This window comes from Benincasa hispida, chromosome 9 (genome assembly GCF_009727055.1).
Source record: "Benincasa hispida cultivar B227 chromosome 9, ASM972705v1, whole genome shotgun sequence".
Taxonomy (NCBI): Eukaryota; Viridiplantae; Streptophyta; class Magnoliopsida; order Cucurbitales; family Cucurbitaceae; genus Benincasa; species Benincasa hispida.
The window spans coordinates 65,986,411-66,005,858 of NC_052357.1; the positions used below are offsets into that span (position 1 = coordinate 65,986,411).

At 38.2% G+C, this 19,448-nt stretch overlaps 1 protein-coding gene across 4 annotated transcripts in view; it reads left to right on the top strand.

The window, feature by feature from the left end:
* LOC120085884 (sulfite exporter TauE/SafE family protein 3-like) overlaps positions 1–19,448 on the top strand; it is a 42,327-nt gene that overhangs the window by 4,595 nt on the left and 18,284 nt on the right. For all 4 annotated transcript variants that reach the window (XR_005484067.1, XR_005484066.1, XM_039042147.1 and 1 more), the window contains 3 exons: positions 1,031–1,117; positions 2,193–2,243; positions 2,449–2,670. Coding sequence is in view for 2 of the 4 variants with exons in the window: in XM_039042147.1 (XP_038898075.1) it covers positions 1,031–1,117; positions 2,193–2,243; positions 2,449–2,670 (360 nt within the window). In the remaining 2 variants the exon portion in view is untranslated. The remainder of the gene's footprint in view (positions 1–1,030; positions 1,118–2,192; positions 2,244–2,448; positions 2,671–19,448) is intronic.

The following is a 19,448-nucleotide window of genomic DNA, read 5'->3' on the forward strand; positions in this document are numbered from 1 at the left end:
AATAGCCAATTTAATGAATTTAATTAATAAAGTTGGATCTCAAACTAAAGTGTAAGTGGAATGCCTAGAAGTTATCACCAATAGCATGTTTATTAGTGATAGAAGCTATCAACGATGACATGTTATTTGATGGTAAAAAAAACGACAGAAGTTATCTCTAATAGCATATTATCAATGATAGAAACTATCATCGATAACTACGATATAAGTGATATCTGTGATAAAACTTAGGTGATATCCATATATAATATCAATGATACAAAAGTCAATTCCATTCAATGAAAGTCTATCATTGATAGCCACTACTAAAGCTATCAATGATAGCCACTTATAGAAGTTATCTATGATAGTCATAGCTATAAGTGATATCCGTATATTAGTGATATGACTTAGGTATATATCAATAAAATAAATGATATTAATGATATTGGTGATATGACCTAGGTAAATATTAGAGATAGTCACTTATAGACCCTATTATTGATAGATTTCTACCTTATAATTTTAAATGTTAATCTTTGAAAGATGATAATTTCCTTTCAAAAGTTGATAATTACTTAAAAGTCTATCATTGATATCTGCTGATATAGGTGTTAATATTTCAAGTTTGATTCCAATTTATCAAGTGTATCAATGATAGCCATTGAAAACTGATAGCAAATTAAGATGTGATATTGCAAGTGTTACTATTTTAAGGTTGTATTAATATTTCTTAAATTGAAAACTATTACTGATAGTAACTAATAGTAGCTATCAATGTGCTATTATTGATAGTTACTATCAATGATAGTTTTCAATTTGAGAAAAATGGAAGAAAAAGCGCAAAATGGTGGGTTGCATATGAGCTTTTTGGTCATTTACCTATATAGCTATCACTGATAGCTGCTATAAGTGATATCTAGTGCTAATTTTGTACTATATCTCTAATATGTTTATCTTTATTTTACATTTTTTTATTATTTTGGATCTAATTGTTATGTGTGCAATCAGCCGTATAAAGTATTCATGTATTTATCTCATTGAATTTCAGATCTCAATTGTCAAGAATGTATATTGGAAGGAATTGGGTCTTCTTTTGTTCGTTTGGGTTGCCTTCCTTGTCCTCCAGATCTTCAAGGTTCCTTTCTTCTCTTATTATTTATTTATTTATTTATTGTTTTAATTCTCTCTCGTAAGACGTAGAGTATTTGAGAAACTTTAAAGTCGGCATAATTTGGAAACGAAAATTGGGAAGATTTATGGAAGCCTAAAATTAGTAAATTTTCTCACTAAAATGATGGATGAAAATTGATATGTCAGCTCATGAGTTAAATTGAATGGCCTGTTCAGTATCATTTACAATTTAATTCCAACTATATAGTAGATTTAAGATATTGCTAGCATCATTTACCACATATATTGCATCATCAAATCTTTTTCAGATTAATTGTCACTTGTTACATTAATTTAAGTGAATGATATTCTATATCATATCAGAATTGTCTTTCAACTTTTACATCTTGATTGCATTAAGGAATAATAATTTTTTAGTCCTAGACTTTAGGTCTAGTTTTACATTTGGTCTCTAGGTTCAGAATGTTACAATTTCATTTGGTAACCATTTTGTTTTTTGTTTTTATTTTTGAAAATTAAGAGAACGAAAAAAAAGTAGCTTTCAAAAAGTAGTTTTTAGAATTTGGAATTTGGCTAAGAATTCAACCAATGTACTTAATAAAAATGAAAATCGATGAAATAAATATGGATGAAATAAACTTAAATTTCAAAAACAAAAACCAAGAACCAAATGGTTACTAAACAAGGCCTACACTTTTAGTTTTAAAATTTTGAGTTTGATTTCAATTTAGTTACTAAATTTCAAAATGTTACAATTTTACCTTTGAGATTTGAGTTTTGTTTAAATTTGGTCCCTAGGTTTTAAGATCTACACATTTAACCTTGACTTTCATATTCACTTTCAGTCGTTAATGTTTATTGATTAATTTAAAATAATTATAAAGTGTAATTTTAAATTAAATTTTAATGATGAAAAATAGTGAAATTTAATTAATTATAATTATTTTAAATTTATTAATAAACATTTACATTAAAAAATAGTATTAAGAACAAAAAATAAAACTAAACTCAAAACCATTGAAAAGATTTTAATTAGACTCTTTTTATATTTGCATACTTTGATGGTTTCTATTTAACAGGAGAGGACAGTATCATGTTCGTGGGAATATTGGACATTAAACTTTCTGCAGGTACGTTTAATGGTTCACAAATGGAATTTAAATTTTTGATTAAATTGTTTTTAGTACAAATTAGAAGTAGGAGATTTAGATCACGAACATCATGGTCTTCAACATGCTAAACTTTTGTTGGCAATTAAAAGTAAATTATTGATTTTTAAAAAGGAATAAAATGTATTTGATATAATGTAAGGTATGAAGATGTAATGTAATGCAGATCCCAATATCTGTGGGAGTATATTTGTACGAAGCAACTAGCTTATACAAGGGACGAAAAGTGATCGCGTCTTTAGGTGGACGTGAAACAGAATTTCGAGTTGGGCAACTTGCAATGTATGCCTGTCTTGGCATGTCCGCTGGCGTGGTCGGTGGGTTGCTCGGCGTTGGTGGCGGATCCATCATGGGTCCATTGTTTTTGGAGCTTGGTGTTCCCCCTCAGGTTCTTTTTTTCTTTTGGTCTTTTTTGTTGGTGCCACTTTTTTCTTTCATAACTTCAAATGCAATCTAATATTCCTTTCTAAAATTATGAGTTTTATGGCGTTATTTCAAAGTGAAATTACGAAATAAACCTTTTTGTGTATACGTGCTAATATTAGCGTGAGTCTAGTGTCAATATAGAGATATACAATGCTCCACTACTCACTACTCGTTTCTTGTTCTTGTTCTTAATTCTTGTTATCTGTTATTCGCTACTCGCTCACGCAAATAGCAACCTAGTATGTTTAAAGGAAGGATAACTAGAAAAAAATGACAAAAAAGAAAACAAGAAAAATCAATGAGGAATGATAGCGTGGGTCGAGTATCAACACAGATATATAATGGGTCTACTTTGTAACTTCACTTTGTGATGACGCAAACAAAGAATTATAAAAGTTATGTTTTAAAAAGTTATGTTGAATTTCATTTGGACTTTATCAAATTGGTCATTGATACAAAATTCTCATATTTCTTTCAATTCATTTCCTGAAATTGGTTATTTAAGTTTAAGGATTGTGTTAAATAAATCTATGACTTCTTATACTAATCCTTGTTGATGCTAAATTTTGGCCAAGGGAGAAGCACCTGGCCTCCATATGGAAACAACGGTAAATTTTTATTTTAGGGAAGAACGTGTCTTGCAATATGAAAAGAACTGCATATTAATGTGATGCTTTGCCACATAGGCTCTGATGTCTAAGTCAGAAAGTGAATATGTGTAACAAGTAGAGAATTTGAGCATTAGAATGGACTTACTTCCCTCCTTGATGTTTTTATAGGTGTAGTTGACCTAAAACCCTTCCCTTTAAGGTTTCAAAGTTTCTTTAGGTTTTCTTTTTAACTCCTTGGGCTTAGGCCTACGAGGGGCATGCCGTGTATGGCAATCTGCTAAAGTCGGTCTTGGCCCAGGGCTAAGACTAGGTTGGGCACTTTACTTTCCTTATAATGGTCACTTGGGTAGGGGCATGCATGAGGCATGCCCTATTAGGCATTTGGTGAGGCTTGACCTCGACCAAAGCTAAGGTCGAGCATACTAGCTTGGGCCAAGACCTATTTTGGTTCTAAGTCGTCACCCTTGACCCGAATCATGCTAACTTCTTGACTTTGTTGCTCAAGTTCTCGCCAAATGTCGTTCGTGCCCTTTGGTCCAAAATCATATATAACATTAGCCCCCACTCCCAAGTTTAGGTTCATTGTATGGTTGTCTACACACCGGACCTAGTATACCATTCTTGGGAGTATGACCTTGATCTTCATCACTTCAATAGGCTTATATGCCACATTTTTTATGGCGTACCTACTTTAATACTTTGGTATAGCCATATCGAACTTGACTCCTCCGAGATCATTCTTGGATCACAGACCATATGAATATACAACCTAATCTTTTATGAAGATCCAATTGGGTTCTAGAAGTGCATCCACCACAATTATAAAAGGATACATAAGCATGCAACAGAAGCAAAAAGAATCAATAAGTACTTTAATTACATTTAATTTGAGTTCTAAAAGCATGCTTTCACAAGAGGGTTTGAAATAAACATATCTTTGATGAAATCTTCCAATTCTAAGCTGCTCTTCACTCCAAATCAGCTCCAAATTGACAGTGAACCACCAAGAGGTCTTCTCTACTATTCTCAATCTTGAATTTGAGTGGTGGAACTCGGATTTGAGTGAATTTTGTGAGTGTTTTTGTGGGTTTGAAGAGGAAGAAGAAGCTGAAGCAAAAACTCACTTTCTGCCTTCGAAATTTCAATCCATTAACCTCATCTCAACCAATTTGATGTTCTTTTATTACTCAGCTACATGCAGGAAACATCAGTAATGGAGTTGGCCAACAACTACTTCAATTGGAGAGTAGATTTGTGTGAAGATGCATGGGTTGCACCTCATGCTTCAAGATGAAAGTGGGAAAACCCATTTTCATGTTTTCCCAATTTCCAATTTCTTTCCCTTTTGATTAATTCTACAATTAATCTAATTGTGATTTAATTAATACTCAATTAATCAAATCTAAAATTAAAAATCTAATTTCTTAAATTGAATTTTAAAATTAGAAATTAATTTGATTTTTAATTAATTAAACATATTTAATTGATTAACTAATTTAATATCAAATATCAAATTAATCACACATTTAATTTAAAACATGAATCTAATTCATGTAACTAATATTTAAATCATTTAAATATTATACACTCTCCAATTTTGTTTAATTACAAAAAATTAAATTTTAATTATATCAAATATAATTATGCAAACTCTAATTTGAATTTGAACTAATTCAAACTAAAAAAACCCATTTTCAATTTGAACAATTTCAAAATCAATTTTAACAATTCAAATTGATATCATTCCAAATTCACTCAATTTAATAATTCAAGGTGTTCATGTTTTACGAGCTAGTAGAGGGACCTTATGGACCCACAGATCATGAGCTCCAACGATTGAGATTAATTAGCTAAACTCTTTAGATCGAATTAATCAGTATTCGTTAACTATCGAATCATACCACTATAGCTCGATAGTTGCACTCTCCTCACTATAGGTATATTTCTGTCCACATGATATAGCCATAACTAGTAAGTTAACCCTTCACAATGAAGGAAATCGTGCACAAGGATTTCCATGAGCAGTAGAAAGTCCAAATTACAATCATGTATGAACTTTACAATTACAGCCATAAATAGGAACATATGATTATGTATTCATTACAGAAATTACAGCATGAAAATACAAATGATCAAGAAGAAAATCTACACACATTTGTAAACTCATCACCAAGCTCCTTGATCACGAAAGCTCGAATACAGCAACCTTGAATGCTCATCCAACACGACCGTTACACTGCACGAACACCGCACACTCGAACTCAGCGATCACCTCAATCACGAATACCCCAACAGCACGAACGGCCTCCACAGAACCTCGACGATGTCGAGTTCAGTATGACACCACCAAGAAGGCTACTTTGGTATTCTCGGTGTGAGAATCCAGATGGTAGGCTCTGTGTGGACTTGGTTTGAGGCAGAAGAGGGAGGAAACAACAATCGTGTAAACGATTGAGCAAGTGGGAGAAGGCTGAACCTATCGTATAGGTCGATGCCCAATCGTTTAGCAAAAGCTAAGCGATCGTCTAGCAAAAGCTAAGTGATCGTTTAGCTCATCGCTTAGTTGCATATCTGTCACCTACAAACACTACACGGTCGTTTAGCTCGCTCTAAGTTGTCACTTAGTAAATCCTATTTACTTGATAACTTTCGTAAGATTACGAGAGAGAAAATCTCAAAAACCAATTTTGCAAAACTTACTAAAATTAGGAAAAACAATTTTCCTTTTATCTCACGATTACCATGAAACCACCAGTAACCTCCCACTCAATTGGTTATTAGAGAAAAAGATTTAATTATCCAATAATTAATATTATTATAAATATAAATGTTAACCAATTAATGATACTATATTTATAACCTATAGTTTTAATATTTTATCTCATGAAACATATAAACTATAGCTCTTTTTCTATTCCATGGTACTTAATGTAAATCTCATTTACATTAATCTTCCACTAGATATATCTCATACATCATATCGATCGTATCATATATAATTGAATTACCTCTTGTCAATTTGAACATTTCAAATCAACACTAAGAACTGATCCTTAACTGAATCCATTGAACTACCAAGGGGACCTTATGGACCTGTAGCTCAAAGCTCTAATGGTATATGAATAACTGATTAAACTCTTTAGTCACGGGATCCACCATCTGTTAACTGTCAGACACTCACTAAAGACTGACAGCTGAACTCTCCTTACCACAGATATATTATGTGTCCATCTTAACCAATCAGTAGTGCGACAACCCTTCACAGATAGCTCGTAAGTACAACTCGGCCAATAACCGTTATACCCCTGTAGTTACATCTTACTTCTTAAGTACCACTGATCCCTTTAATGAACATAAGTCATAGTCCTACTATGACTAAGTCCTCTCTTCCAAAGAGAAGTTGTGGCTACTATGTTCAAGCCCTGAAATCAGCCCTTAAGGGAGCAATCTCTCTACTTATCCCTGCTTCGAGAAAAGGAGTGAATTTCATTTGTGGATTGAGTTTCCAGCTCCCAGATCAAACAAGTCCCCAAAAAGGTAGGCATGTTGAGTTGGCAATCTAGCCACTTTCACCCATACTAATCAAAGGACCGCCCTTAAAGGCAGGAGTTTCCAAAACACTCAGGATTGAGGTCGTTGTCACCTATGGTCGTTTAGGTGAGATGTAAGTCTCTAGTATCAACGGTGTTATATACAGAGTCTAGTCAATTTCATGGTCTGTCTTATACAAACTCTTGTATAGGACACCCCCGCTCGCACATCTCACATGAATGATCAGGATCTATCATCTGTAGTAGTTTACAACACTTCAAACTTCTACAAAATGGGCCTATCCCTGTATCACCAGGATCCTATACTACAGACCCATTAGGTATCACTTAAGGTATGATCCACTTATATATCACATATACATCTTAAAGTACATAAGATAACCAAGGAGTTTTTGTGCGCTTCTCTACTTAGTGTAGGCTGGGTGGGCGTTCAGTGCGCGGGGCAGGTAAATGTCGATGAAGACAGGGGAGCATGGCTGGGCGTATGGAGGCGGCGCGCAACGGGCGAGCAGGGTTGGGAGTGTTGGGCGCGAAGCAATCTAAATATTTTATTTATTCAATACCAAGGGCGAGCAGTGTGATTTGACGGCGTAATGGGGGGTCGCGGGCAACATGGCAAGTACTAGGGTGGGCGTGGAGGGCGCACCAAGACACAACACGGGATGGACGGGCGAGCAGGTGGCGTGGGGCCGCGCAGCACGGGCGGGACAGCGCATGGGTGGGACGTGAAAAAGGTGGCTGCGCGCACGACAACCAAGGGGCTGGGCCAAGCGCAATAGCGTGGAGCGTGAGGCCGTCGCCGATGGTGCCCTAACATGGATCTAAAAGACTGAATGTGAAAGCGGACGAGCAGGGGATAGAGGTGGGCACGTTGCGGCGCAGCAAAAGACACAAGATAGCGAGTAGGGTTGGAGGGCAGATGGGGTGTACACGCCACGCACCAGGTAAACGTGCGAGCAGAGGTATGGTAGGCATGGGCGCGCGCGCCTCCGCCAAACGGGGACCAGGTTGAGGGGTGGATCTGTTGGAGCGCGCGCCTTTTCTCTGGGGACCCAGTGTCACTAAACCCTTCCAATAGAGAGGTTTTTTTAGAATGTTGCACCAACTAGGCGGACTCACATCGCGGACGCGAAAGCCCTCCCAAGCCCCAACGAAAGCCCTCAATAGGCCAAATATGCACACCATCCAATGAACGCCTTGAACACTTCTTAGGCCGGCTATCGCCCAAAGGGTTGTCCCAATAAATAGCGTTTGGGGACAACAACCACCAACACCCCACCGGTTTAGGCCCCTCTTTTTCATCATACGGGACCATGCGCCAACCCAATCACCCCCATGCGACCTACCCTTTGAGCCATGATGGGCCCTTTTGTCATGCTTCGACCCCCGATCGGCAAACACCTCACCAAACACTTAAAAGCCTTATCGACTTTGTAATACTTCCCTCCGGACCTAGCATATACCTCTATGGAACTTGAAGAAATAAAGGGTGTTGTGTGGGGAAGGGACGAATTCGGAGCGACGAAGGGCTGAATCTCAGTGGATCGTGGCAGCAAAGGCCAACTCCTGCCACTTACAATACCCTGTCGCGTATTTTAAAGTCGTCTGCAAAGGATTCTAGCGATGCCACCCATCGCCAACGTGTGCGCGTAATTACGTTACAACTTAGAGCGGTTCCATCCCGCAACTCATCCGTCACGAGGGCTTTAGCCAACGACGAACGTGCCTTTGGGGGGCCGGAAGGCCCTACTGCTTGGTCGGCAATCAAGCGATGGGCGCATGCATGTCGCTTATAGCGGTATCTTCCGGATCTCGGTGATCTTAGGAAGGCGTTCATGGACTCATAATCCGAGCGCCACCTCGTACGCCTCTCGCGGCCACTCCTGACGGGCTTAAAATTCAACCAAGCGCGGATGACCAATTGTGCGAGAGGCACGGTTCCCTCTCGTTACTAGGTTGAATTACTTAATTGGAGGCGACACTTCTGTCATCAGTCCAGGGTTAAAAACTAACCCGGTCTACACGACGGTTCCTATAAGCCCACGCTCAAAACGTTCCTATTGGTAGGGATGAACAAATCAACACTTGGTGAATTCTGCTTCACAAATGAATAGGAAAGAGGGCGGAGGCACTCGAAGGATCAAAAAGCAAACGTCCGCTCATGCCGGAAATGCTTGGCTGTCCAACAAGCCAGTCTCTAATCCCTGTGGTAACTTTTCTGACACCTCTAGCTTTCAAATCTAACCGAAAGGTCTAAAAGGAAGGATAAGGGTTGGGCCAACTCGACTTTGCGGACGGTTTCGTATTCGTACTGGAAATCAAAAAGAAATCAAAAAATGTTTAGCTCTTCTAACCTATCTTTTGTTCCCACGGAGCGAGATTTACTAGTCTCATCGAGTTGAGCTTTCATCTATAAAGGTATATCACTCCGAAAAGGGAATGCGTTATCTTTTTTAACACCAGATGTGCGACAAGCAGCCCCAAAACTCAACACCGCACCTTGACACATGTCTTCCGCTCCTGGAAAATGCGTGGGTTCCCGCGAAGCAAGCCTTATGTCCCAAAAGAGAGGGCAGTGCCCCGCCTCAAAACCGCGCTTCGGACCCGGAATAAGTAAAATAACGTTACACAAAAATGTAAGTGGGTATCTGGGTCACTTTCGCGCTTTCTTTCAGTAAGGCTTCCCGACACTTATCCTGTACACTGCTCTAGGTAAATGGCTCATTTACCACAAAGTCGGACTAGAGTCAAGCTCAAACTATGGGGCTTCTTCTTTTCTCTGCATCGCTGATGTTCTGTCAAGCCCTGTCCCTTTGGCCTGGCTGGTCTTCAGAGAAAGACTCCGCCGTATAGTAAGCAACAAGGCCGAACACCTTAGTGGGGACATAACTCGTTTAATTTCGAGCCATTTGCATAAAAGCAGCACGTTCACTAGGAGGAGATATGACGAGGCATTTGGCTACCTTTAAGAGAGTCCATAGTTACTCCCTGGATGTCGATTGCGAGAATCTATATCGGTCTGAAAGTCAGAGTTTGTGTATCCTGTAAGGATCAGATCCTTATCTCTATACACGAGCATGTAGTCCCTCGTTCTCCGAAGATACTTGAGGATCGTCTTGACTGCCATCCAGTGATCAAATCCTGGATTGGACTGGTACCAACTGTCAATCCCTACTACATAGCAAATGTTGGGTCTGGTACACAACATTGCATACATTAAGCTTCCTACAGCTGAAGCATAGGGAATCCGTCTCATTTTCTCAACCTCTTGAGGTGTCTTAGGACATTGATCCTTAGACAAAACGATTCCATGCCTAAGGGTAACAAACCCCTCTTGGAATCCCGTATCATGTACCTGATCAACATTTGATCAATATATGATGCCTGAGACAAGGCTAATCGTTTGTTCTTACGATCCCGAATGATTTGGATCCCTAGAACATACTGTGCCTCACCCAAATCTTTCGTTTGGAACTAGACAGCTAGCCAATTCTTAATGTTAGTCAGATACCCTATATCATTCCCAATGAGTAGGATATCATCCATATACAGTACCAGGAAAGCTACTGAGTTGTTGATTATCTTCTTGTATACACAAGGCTCATCAACGTTCTGATTAAAGCCAAATGACTTGACAGCAGTGTCAAATTTGATGTTCCAAGATCAAATGCTTGTTTCAGCCCATAAATGGACCTATTAAGCTTGCAAACTCTTTGCTCTTGATCTAGAACTATGAACCCCTTTGGTTGAGTCATATAGATGGTCTCCTCAAGATTTTCATTAAGAAAGGCAGTTTTGACGTCCATTTGCCATATTTTATAATCATAAAATGTGGCTATGGATAGGAGAATCCGGATAGACTTGAGCATGACAACAGGTGAAAAAGTTTCCTCATAGTCAACTCCCTCGACCTGGGTATAACCCTTTGCCACGAGTCTAGCCTTAAAGGTTTGCACCTTTTGGGCTTCAGTCAAACCCATGTAATGATCTGATGGGTTCATAACCCTTCCACTACGTCGAGGCAGTCTCAACTCTTGAGCTGGTTGATTAGACATTCCGACCTCAACAACTCTTGTTAATCTGTCGACCTATTCAACAACTCTTGTTGAACCCTCAGCAATCTTAGTCTTACTAGAGATCATATGCAGAACGAGTTTACTCCGTGACTTATGATCCCTCATGTGGTCTTCTTCCAAGAAGATAGCATTTGTAGAAACAAACACTTTGTTCTCACTCGGATCATAGAAGTATCCATCTCTCGTTTCCTTGGGTAGCCTACAAAGAGGCAAACCTTCGAACGCGGTTCCAACTTCTTTGGGTTAGTCACTAGCACATGTGTTGGATAGTCTCAAATCCTGAAGTGGCGTAAACTACCTTTACAACCTCTCCATAACTCAAAAGGTGTTTCAGAAACACTTTTTGAGGAAACGTTGTTCAGGATATAACATGCAATCTCCACTGCAAAACCCCAAAACGAGTCTAAAAGATGAGCATAACTCATCATAGACCGAACCATGTCCAACAAGGTTCTGTTTCTCCTTACTGATACACCATTCTGCTGAGCTGTACCAGGGGCCAAGAGTTGGGACGCAATCCCATGTTCTATCATATAGTTCTTGAATTGGAGGTCCATATACTCTCCACCACGATCAGATCGTAGTTTTTTTTATCTTCTTACCTAACAAGTTTTCAACTTCAGCCTTATACTCCTTGAACTTGTTAAGGGCTTCAGACTTACGTTGCATTAGGTAGAGATACCCGAACCTTGAATAATCATCTTTAAAAGAGATGAAATATTTATACCCACCCCGAGCTCTAACATTTGGACCACAGAGGTCTGAATGTACAAGCTCCAAAGCTTCCTTGGCTCTATAACCTTTTCCAGTAAAAGGTCGTTTGGTCATCTTGCCTTCGAGGCATATTCACATACCGGCAAAGAGTTTTCTTCTAAACTCTTTAGAAGTCCACTTTTCACCAACTTCTCAATCCTACTGAGGTTGATGTGACATAATCTCAGATGCCAAAGATGGGCGTTTTCCTTAAGAGAAACTTTTGGTCTTTTAGCTGTTGTTGTACTGAACATCTCAATGTTAAACAAGGCTTTTATGACTAATGGCCTTAGTACATATAAGTTACTTTCCATTGAACCATAACTAATCTCCATTCCATTCTTGAAAATAAATACTTCTCAGAAAATGAGTCAATATAGCCTTGTTCAATGAGACAAGAAACCGAGATCAAGTTCCTCTTAATATGAGGAACTACAAAAACATTATCCAGTAACAGATAACGTTTCTTGTCAACAAATAACTTTGGCCTGCCTACAGCAACAACTAAAACAACCTCACCAGTACCGACTCGTAGCGTCATCTCTCTCTTTGGCAACATTTGCCAAGAACTGAATCCTTGGTAAGAGGAACTAACATGATTGGTAGCATCCGAATCAAGGATCCAGGCAGAATTGTCATTCTCTACCAAATACGTCTCCAAGACCAATAAATCAGATTTACTGTCTTGTCTCCTCTTTTGGAAAGTAGTGGGATCAGTGTTAGAACAACTGACACTTCTGATTTTGTCATCCATCCCTTTATGCCCGAAAAGTAAGAACTGACGTTCAAACAAATCTTGCAGTGAGTTCATGATCTCGCGTGCAAGACCATGTTCTCAACCCTTGTGGCCAAAACATCAAGTATGTTAGCCAAAATGTGAAGTTGGGCCAACGAATTAGCCTTCATCCACACCTCATATGCATTGCGAACACTTTGCAGTGCATCAAGGGTCGGGACTTGAGGACACTCCTCAACCATGACAAATATGAGGTCGTTTGCCACAAAATACGTTTACACGATTCTTTCCATTGTATGTAGTCGGTCATATTAAAAAAAATAAATGGAAATACTAACGAGTTGCTGAAAAGAAAAACACATTAACCTATGTTAGGTTTTAAGTAAATACCCGTTGTAAAACAAAACAACATCCAATAAGGTTTTAGCAAAACTAATATGAACCCCCTGTGACATCAAGTTTCGCAATGACGCTTCAAAGGTTTAGGACAAAAGCCACTGAAGGGAGGTCAATTATCCCTCCTCTGAATTGAGAAATTCTCAACCAGTCATTAATACCAGAACAACTCTTGCTCCTATAACGACTAGCCATTATTGATTTGACCAAGAGATCGTTAACTTACTTAACAATCTCCCGCAAGTGTGACTCGTCATTTTAGGCCCTAGAGGTTCGCCCCAAAAAGCCAATTCAAAGGGAAAAAATCCAATTGGGGCAAAACCTAAAGCGACCCTATCCATTTCTGGAGTTCACTTTGATCTTGACCAACTGCACAAAACCCATCCGAAGGGGGACGCTCCCAGGGCACCACGAGGAAGTACAGAATGATCTCACGGTGTGAACCAATGATAGAGACCATAGGACGTGTTGACACACACCCTTCACCCACTTACTATAAAAACTCTCTCTGTTCACCTTGATATTGACTCATGCAAACACCATTCGAAGGGGGAAGCTCCTAGGGCACCACAAGGCCAAGCATGAATCTCACGGTGTGAACATTCAGGGAGAAATGTGAGTGGAATCATAGACATATTAGATACATCTCTTCCTCCCACTAAGTATTTTATAACCTAGGGTTTAGCTTACTTAGAAAAAACACGACTAAGGATTTTAACTAAGTGATTTTTAGGTTTTCCCAAGAGTAACTTTTACCTTGGATAGTTAAACAACTTTTGATCATCATCCATTAAACTCTTTAACAGAGTCTTTAACCAAATTGTCGCATACTTGTTGAAAATCTATCTAATTCACCTTTCTAGGTAGGTTCCCAGGTAGGGGTGTTACATTTCCGTCAACTTTAAGAACTCCAGCCTAGCTAGAACCTGCCTTAGACAAAAGGTCCCCTTATAGATAGATTTAAAACAAATTTAATCTTTTATACCAACCAATTTAATCCTATTAAACTGGTTTTAAAAGATTAATCTAGGTTACTAAACTCTTTAGAACCATTTGAACTTAGGTCTATCTCAATCCAATTTTAAAACTCTTTTAAAAAACTTAAGTTCACCCTAAGTCTGCATGCAATTCTTTCTTATTGATTTTAGGTCTAATTTCTTTTATAACACTTATAAATGAAAACCAACACCACAATGCTAAGCTAACACATGCAAGGTATTCATAACGATTATAAACAGCCTAAGTGTCATGCTCAATGCATTGTCCATTCATTGCTACTTCTTTTATATAACACTTATACAAAACAACAATGAAACAAGCAAAACATGCTTCCATTCACCCTTAGACTATAACACTTATAATAAGGATGGTGCATGATAATGCTCACTGCATGCAAAATATAACTCTTATATTTCATTATGTATGTGCATGCTTTCAAGTAATTTCTTCATACTCGATTATAACATTTATAATACATGATGCATGAATAATTGCACAACCTAAGGTGGGTTTTAAACTATATGTCAAACACTTTGGCATATAAGCACCATACATCACATGTATAAAAAAATAAATGTTGATGAACCGGGTAAAATTGCCTTAAAATCACAAAATTAAAGCTAACTATTACAAAGACAAGGAGTCTCCGGTTCAAACAGGCGAACTGGGTCTTGAACCGTCTGGGCGAAGCAACACGTCTCCAACCATCGTGTACTAAACTCCTCGTGATCGTCTACACGTTAAAACAAATGCTTTGCTCTATCGCTTACCAATGCTCCCAAAGCTAAACGGTTGTTTAGCAAATACTACACGATCATGTACCTTGTACTAAATGATGAAGCCTGAGGTAAGCGATTGCTTAGCACGCTCCGCACAACGCCCGCCTTACGACGTCTAAACGACTACGATGCGACAAAGCACCATCGCCTAAGCAATCGCTTAGCTAGTGCCACCATATCGTATACGTGTGATTGTGTAGGTAGTAACTAAGCGATGAGGCTTGCTAACTACACGATCATCTAACATGCGCCTTTTACTAAACGATGAGCATCAAATGCTTCCACTACGATCATCTACCTCCAGCGCCTACGTGATCAGGCAACCAACGCTATGCGATAGAATAAATGATTTACCCCATCACTTAGCATTAGCTAAACGATCGTTTAGTAAATACTACACGATCGTATAGAAAAATCTACACGATCGCTTAGTTAAATACCAACGATCGTTTACCTTAGGCTACACGATACAACCAACGTTTGGTCTTCTTCTTTGTTGAGAACTGCATCTCCATGCTTCGAAACTTCATCACGAACGACTCGATTAACTCAAACTCTTTGAATTACAGACTTGATTGCAAGTTAATTATGCCTAAAAAACACAAGGGCCCTTACAAATTAAACTTTGTAATTGAAGAAAGCTTTAACTAAAGGCAATTAAACCCGAAACATTCATCAACTCCATCCACAAATGCACTTAACAATTAAACATAAATGCAGAAACCCACCGAGATTGTAAAATGAAGTTTAAAATAGATTTGTAATTTGGAATAAGAACAACCTAGCTCTGATACCAATTGAAGGAAATCGTGCACAAGGATTTCTATGAGCAGCGGAAAGATCATTCCAAATTACAATCATGAATGAACTTTACAATTACAGCTATAAACAGGAACATATGGTATGCATTCATTACAGAAATTACAGCATGAAAATATAAATGATCAAGAAGAAAATCTACACACATTTGTAGACTCATCGTCAAGCTTCTTAATCACGAGCTCTCGAACACAGCAACCTCGAGCACCCGTCCAACACAACCGTTACACTGCACGAACACTGCGTACTCGAACTCAGCGATCGCCTCGGTCATGAACACCCCAATAGCACGAACGGCCTCCACAGAACCTCGACGGTGTCGAGTTCTGTATGACACCACGAAGGCTACCTTGGTATTCTCGGTATGAGAATCTAGGGGGTGGGCTCTGTGTGGACTTGAATTGACGTAAAAGACAGAGGAAACAACAATCGTGTAAACGATTGAGCAAATGGGAGAAGGTTGAACCTATCGTATAGGCCAATGCCCAATCGTCTAGCAAAAGCTAAGCGATCGTTTAGCTCATCGCTTAGTTGTGTGTCTGTCGCCTATAAACACTACACGATCGTTTAGCTTGCTCTAAATTGTCGCTTAGTAAATCCTATTTACTTGACAACTTCCGTGAGATTACGAGAGAGAAAATCTCAAAAACCAATCTCACAAAACTTACTAAAATTAGGAAAAACAATTTTCTTTTTATCTCATAATTACCATGAAACCACCAATAACCTCTCACTCAATTGGTTATTAGAAAAAAAGATTTAATTATCCAATAATTAATATTATTATAAATATAAATGATAACCAACTTATCATACTATATTTATAACCTATAGTTTTAATATTTCATCTCATGAAACATATAAATCATAGCTCTTTTTCTATTCCATGATACTTAATATAAATCTCATACATCATACCGATCATATCATATATAATCGAATTACCTCTTGTCAATTTGAACATTTCAAATCAATACCAAGAACTAATCCTCAACTGAATCCATTGAGCTACCAAGGGGAGTTTATGGACCTGTAGCTCAAACTCCAACGGTACGTGAATAACTGACTAAACTCTTTAGTCACAGTATCCACCATCTGTTAACTGCCAGACACTCCACTAAAGACCGACAGCTGAACTATCTTTACCACAGATATATTATGTGTCCATCTTAACCAATCAGCAGTGCGACAACCCTTCACAGATAGCTCGTAAGTACAGCTCGGTCAATAACCGTTATACCCCTGTAGTTACATCTTACTTCTTAAGTACCACTGATCTCTTTAATGAACATAAGTCATAGTTCTACTATGACTAAGTCCTCTCTTCCAAAGAGAAGTTGTGGCTACTATGTTCAAGCCCTGAAATCAGCCCTTAAGGGAGCAATCTCTCTACTTATCCCTGCTTCGAGAAAGGAGTGAATTTCATTTTGTGGATTGAGTTTCCAGCTCCCAGATCATACAAGTCCTCGAAAAGGTAGGTACGTTGAGTTGGTAATCTGGCCACTATCACCCATACTAATCAAAGGATCGCCCTCAAAGGTAAGAGTTCCCAAAACACTCAGGATTGAGTTCGTGTCAGCTATGGTCGTTTAGGTGAGATGATAGTCTCTAGTATCAACAGCGTTATATACAGAGTCTAGTCATCTTGTGGTCTGGTCTTATACAAACTCTTTGTATAGGACACCCCCGTTCACACGTCTCCACATGAATGGTCAGGATCTACTATCTGTAGTTGTTTACAACACTTGCAAACCTCTACAAAGTAGGCCGTATCTGTAGTGTCACCAGGATCTGGTATCCAACCTTAATTCTTATACTACAGACCTATTTAGATTATCACTTAAGGCATGAACCACTTATATATCACATATACATGTTTAAATTCACATAAGATAACCAAGGAGCTTTGTTTATTAGATATGAGTAAATACCAGAATGAAATAACATTTATTTTATTCATCAAACAATGTGTATCATTACAAACATCGAGACTCTGGGAGAATTAGGACACCAATCCCAACACACAGGTTGTTCGTAATACCGACTAGGTCAATGTGTTGTTTTATCCTCGATATTATGTCTTGTTCCTTAAGTTCCAACAGATCTTCTTATGAACAATTGGTTTATGATCAAATCACTAAACCGGATCCCTCTCGAGCCAGTGAGAGGGTGGGGCCCTTTGTTCAAGACTTGGAGTTAGTATATAAGAGAACAACCTTTCTTCTATCCCTAAATTGGGTAATTCTGTCTTGCACCCTATGTCCCCAACTATCTACCTGGTCTTACCCCTGAAATGGGAGGTTTATTGAGTCGGCGCTGTTGAGCCAACCTTCACCTATGCAAATCTAAGGATAATCCCCAATAAACAGGAGTTCATAGTTAGCTTAGGATTAAGATCGAGTTACCTAGGTCATCTAAGTGAAATAGTCAGTCTTAAACAGTAAACATTGTTATAAAGTAAGAATGACTTATTTTTTGGTCCGATCTTATGCAAACTCATTTCATAAGACGCCCTACTCTTCATATCAATACATAAACGAATCTGGATCACTTCGTTTGTAATATTTTTACAACAACTTGTAACAACTATAGAGTAGGTCATATCCAATAGTATTACCAGAATAAGGTACCCAACTTTAATCATATATTATAGACCGTTTTAGCTATTTACTCGAACTTGATCCATCTTTATGTCTCTACATAAAGTTCAAGTATTCATGTAATAGTCATGGATCTTAGTTTATTGATTTAGTCTCTATGAATGCAATTAATAGATTCAATACCTTTATTGAGGAAATGGTGAATAACATCTTTTATTGATAATAGAATATATTTAACTTTTACAAAATGCGAGTTTTCGGACATAAAACCCAACAAATTAATCAGTGTTGAACGTAAAATTTATGTCGTGCCCATTCTTTCCTAAGGGGCATAGACATACGAACTTGGCTTTTTTGTCGAGCCTAGGGTAATCCTTATTGTGACAAGCCTGATCGGGAATATTGGTTAAATTGTCGTTGTATTTACCAGTTCCCTGGTTTTCATCCTCCTATATTTAAATGGAGTTAGCCCACCTGCACTTTACGATGGGCTTTGACATTCTTCTTGGATCTGCCTTGGGTATTAGCCCAGAATTTAGATTTATAGCCTTGTCGATTTCCTTGGTCTTCTGTCGTACGTGTTTATCCATCAATCAATTCTGTCAGCTAATCTCCCTCACTCCTTTACTTTCGCTTCTTCTTAATACAAAAAAAATCCCCATGTAGCCTTCCTTTATGTCACGTGCCTATATGGTTGGCCTCGGCCATGGGTCGAGCATGTCTCCCCTTGGCTTGCAATCACACTATTGTTTAATAGAATAGTGGTCATCTCCTTGAAGTCCGAGTCTTCTAGGTGTCGCTTCTTATTTGTGATCATCTTGATAGGATACACAAGCATGCAACGGAAGCAAATGGAATCAATAAGCACTCTAATTACATTTAATTTGAGTTCTAAAGCATACATATTCAAGTGGGTTTCAAGTTACATACCTTTTGTGATGAAATCTTCAAATCCAAGCTGCTCTTCACTCCGATTTAGCTTCAAATCAGTCCGTGAACTACCAAGAGGTCTTCTCTACCATTTTCAGCCTTGAATTTGAGTGGTGGAACTCAAATTTGAGTGAATTTATGAAGGTAAAATGTGGGTTTTTTTAGAGGAAGAAGATGATGAAGTGCATAAAACTTTTTTCAGCTTTCAATTCTCAATCCATCATCCTCATCTCAGCCAATTTGAAGTGTTTTATTACTCAGCTACATGCAAACTACTTCCGTAAGGAATTAACCAGCAACTACTTCAAATTGGAAGATGAAGTTGTGTGTGTACTAAGGAGGGACACCTCCTACTAGCTTCAAATGTGGGAAAAACCCACTTTGAAGTTTAATTTCCAAATTTCTCAATTTCTTCTAATTAATTCTAAAATTAATCAAAATTTGATTTAATTAATTCTCAATTAATCAAATCTAAAATTGCAAAATCCAA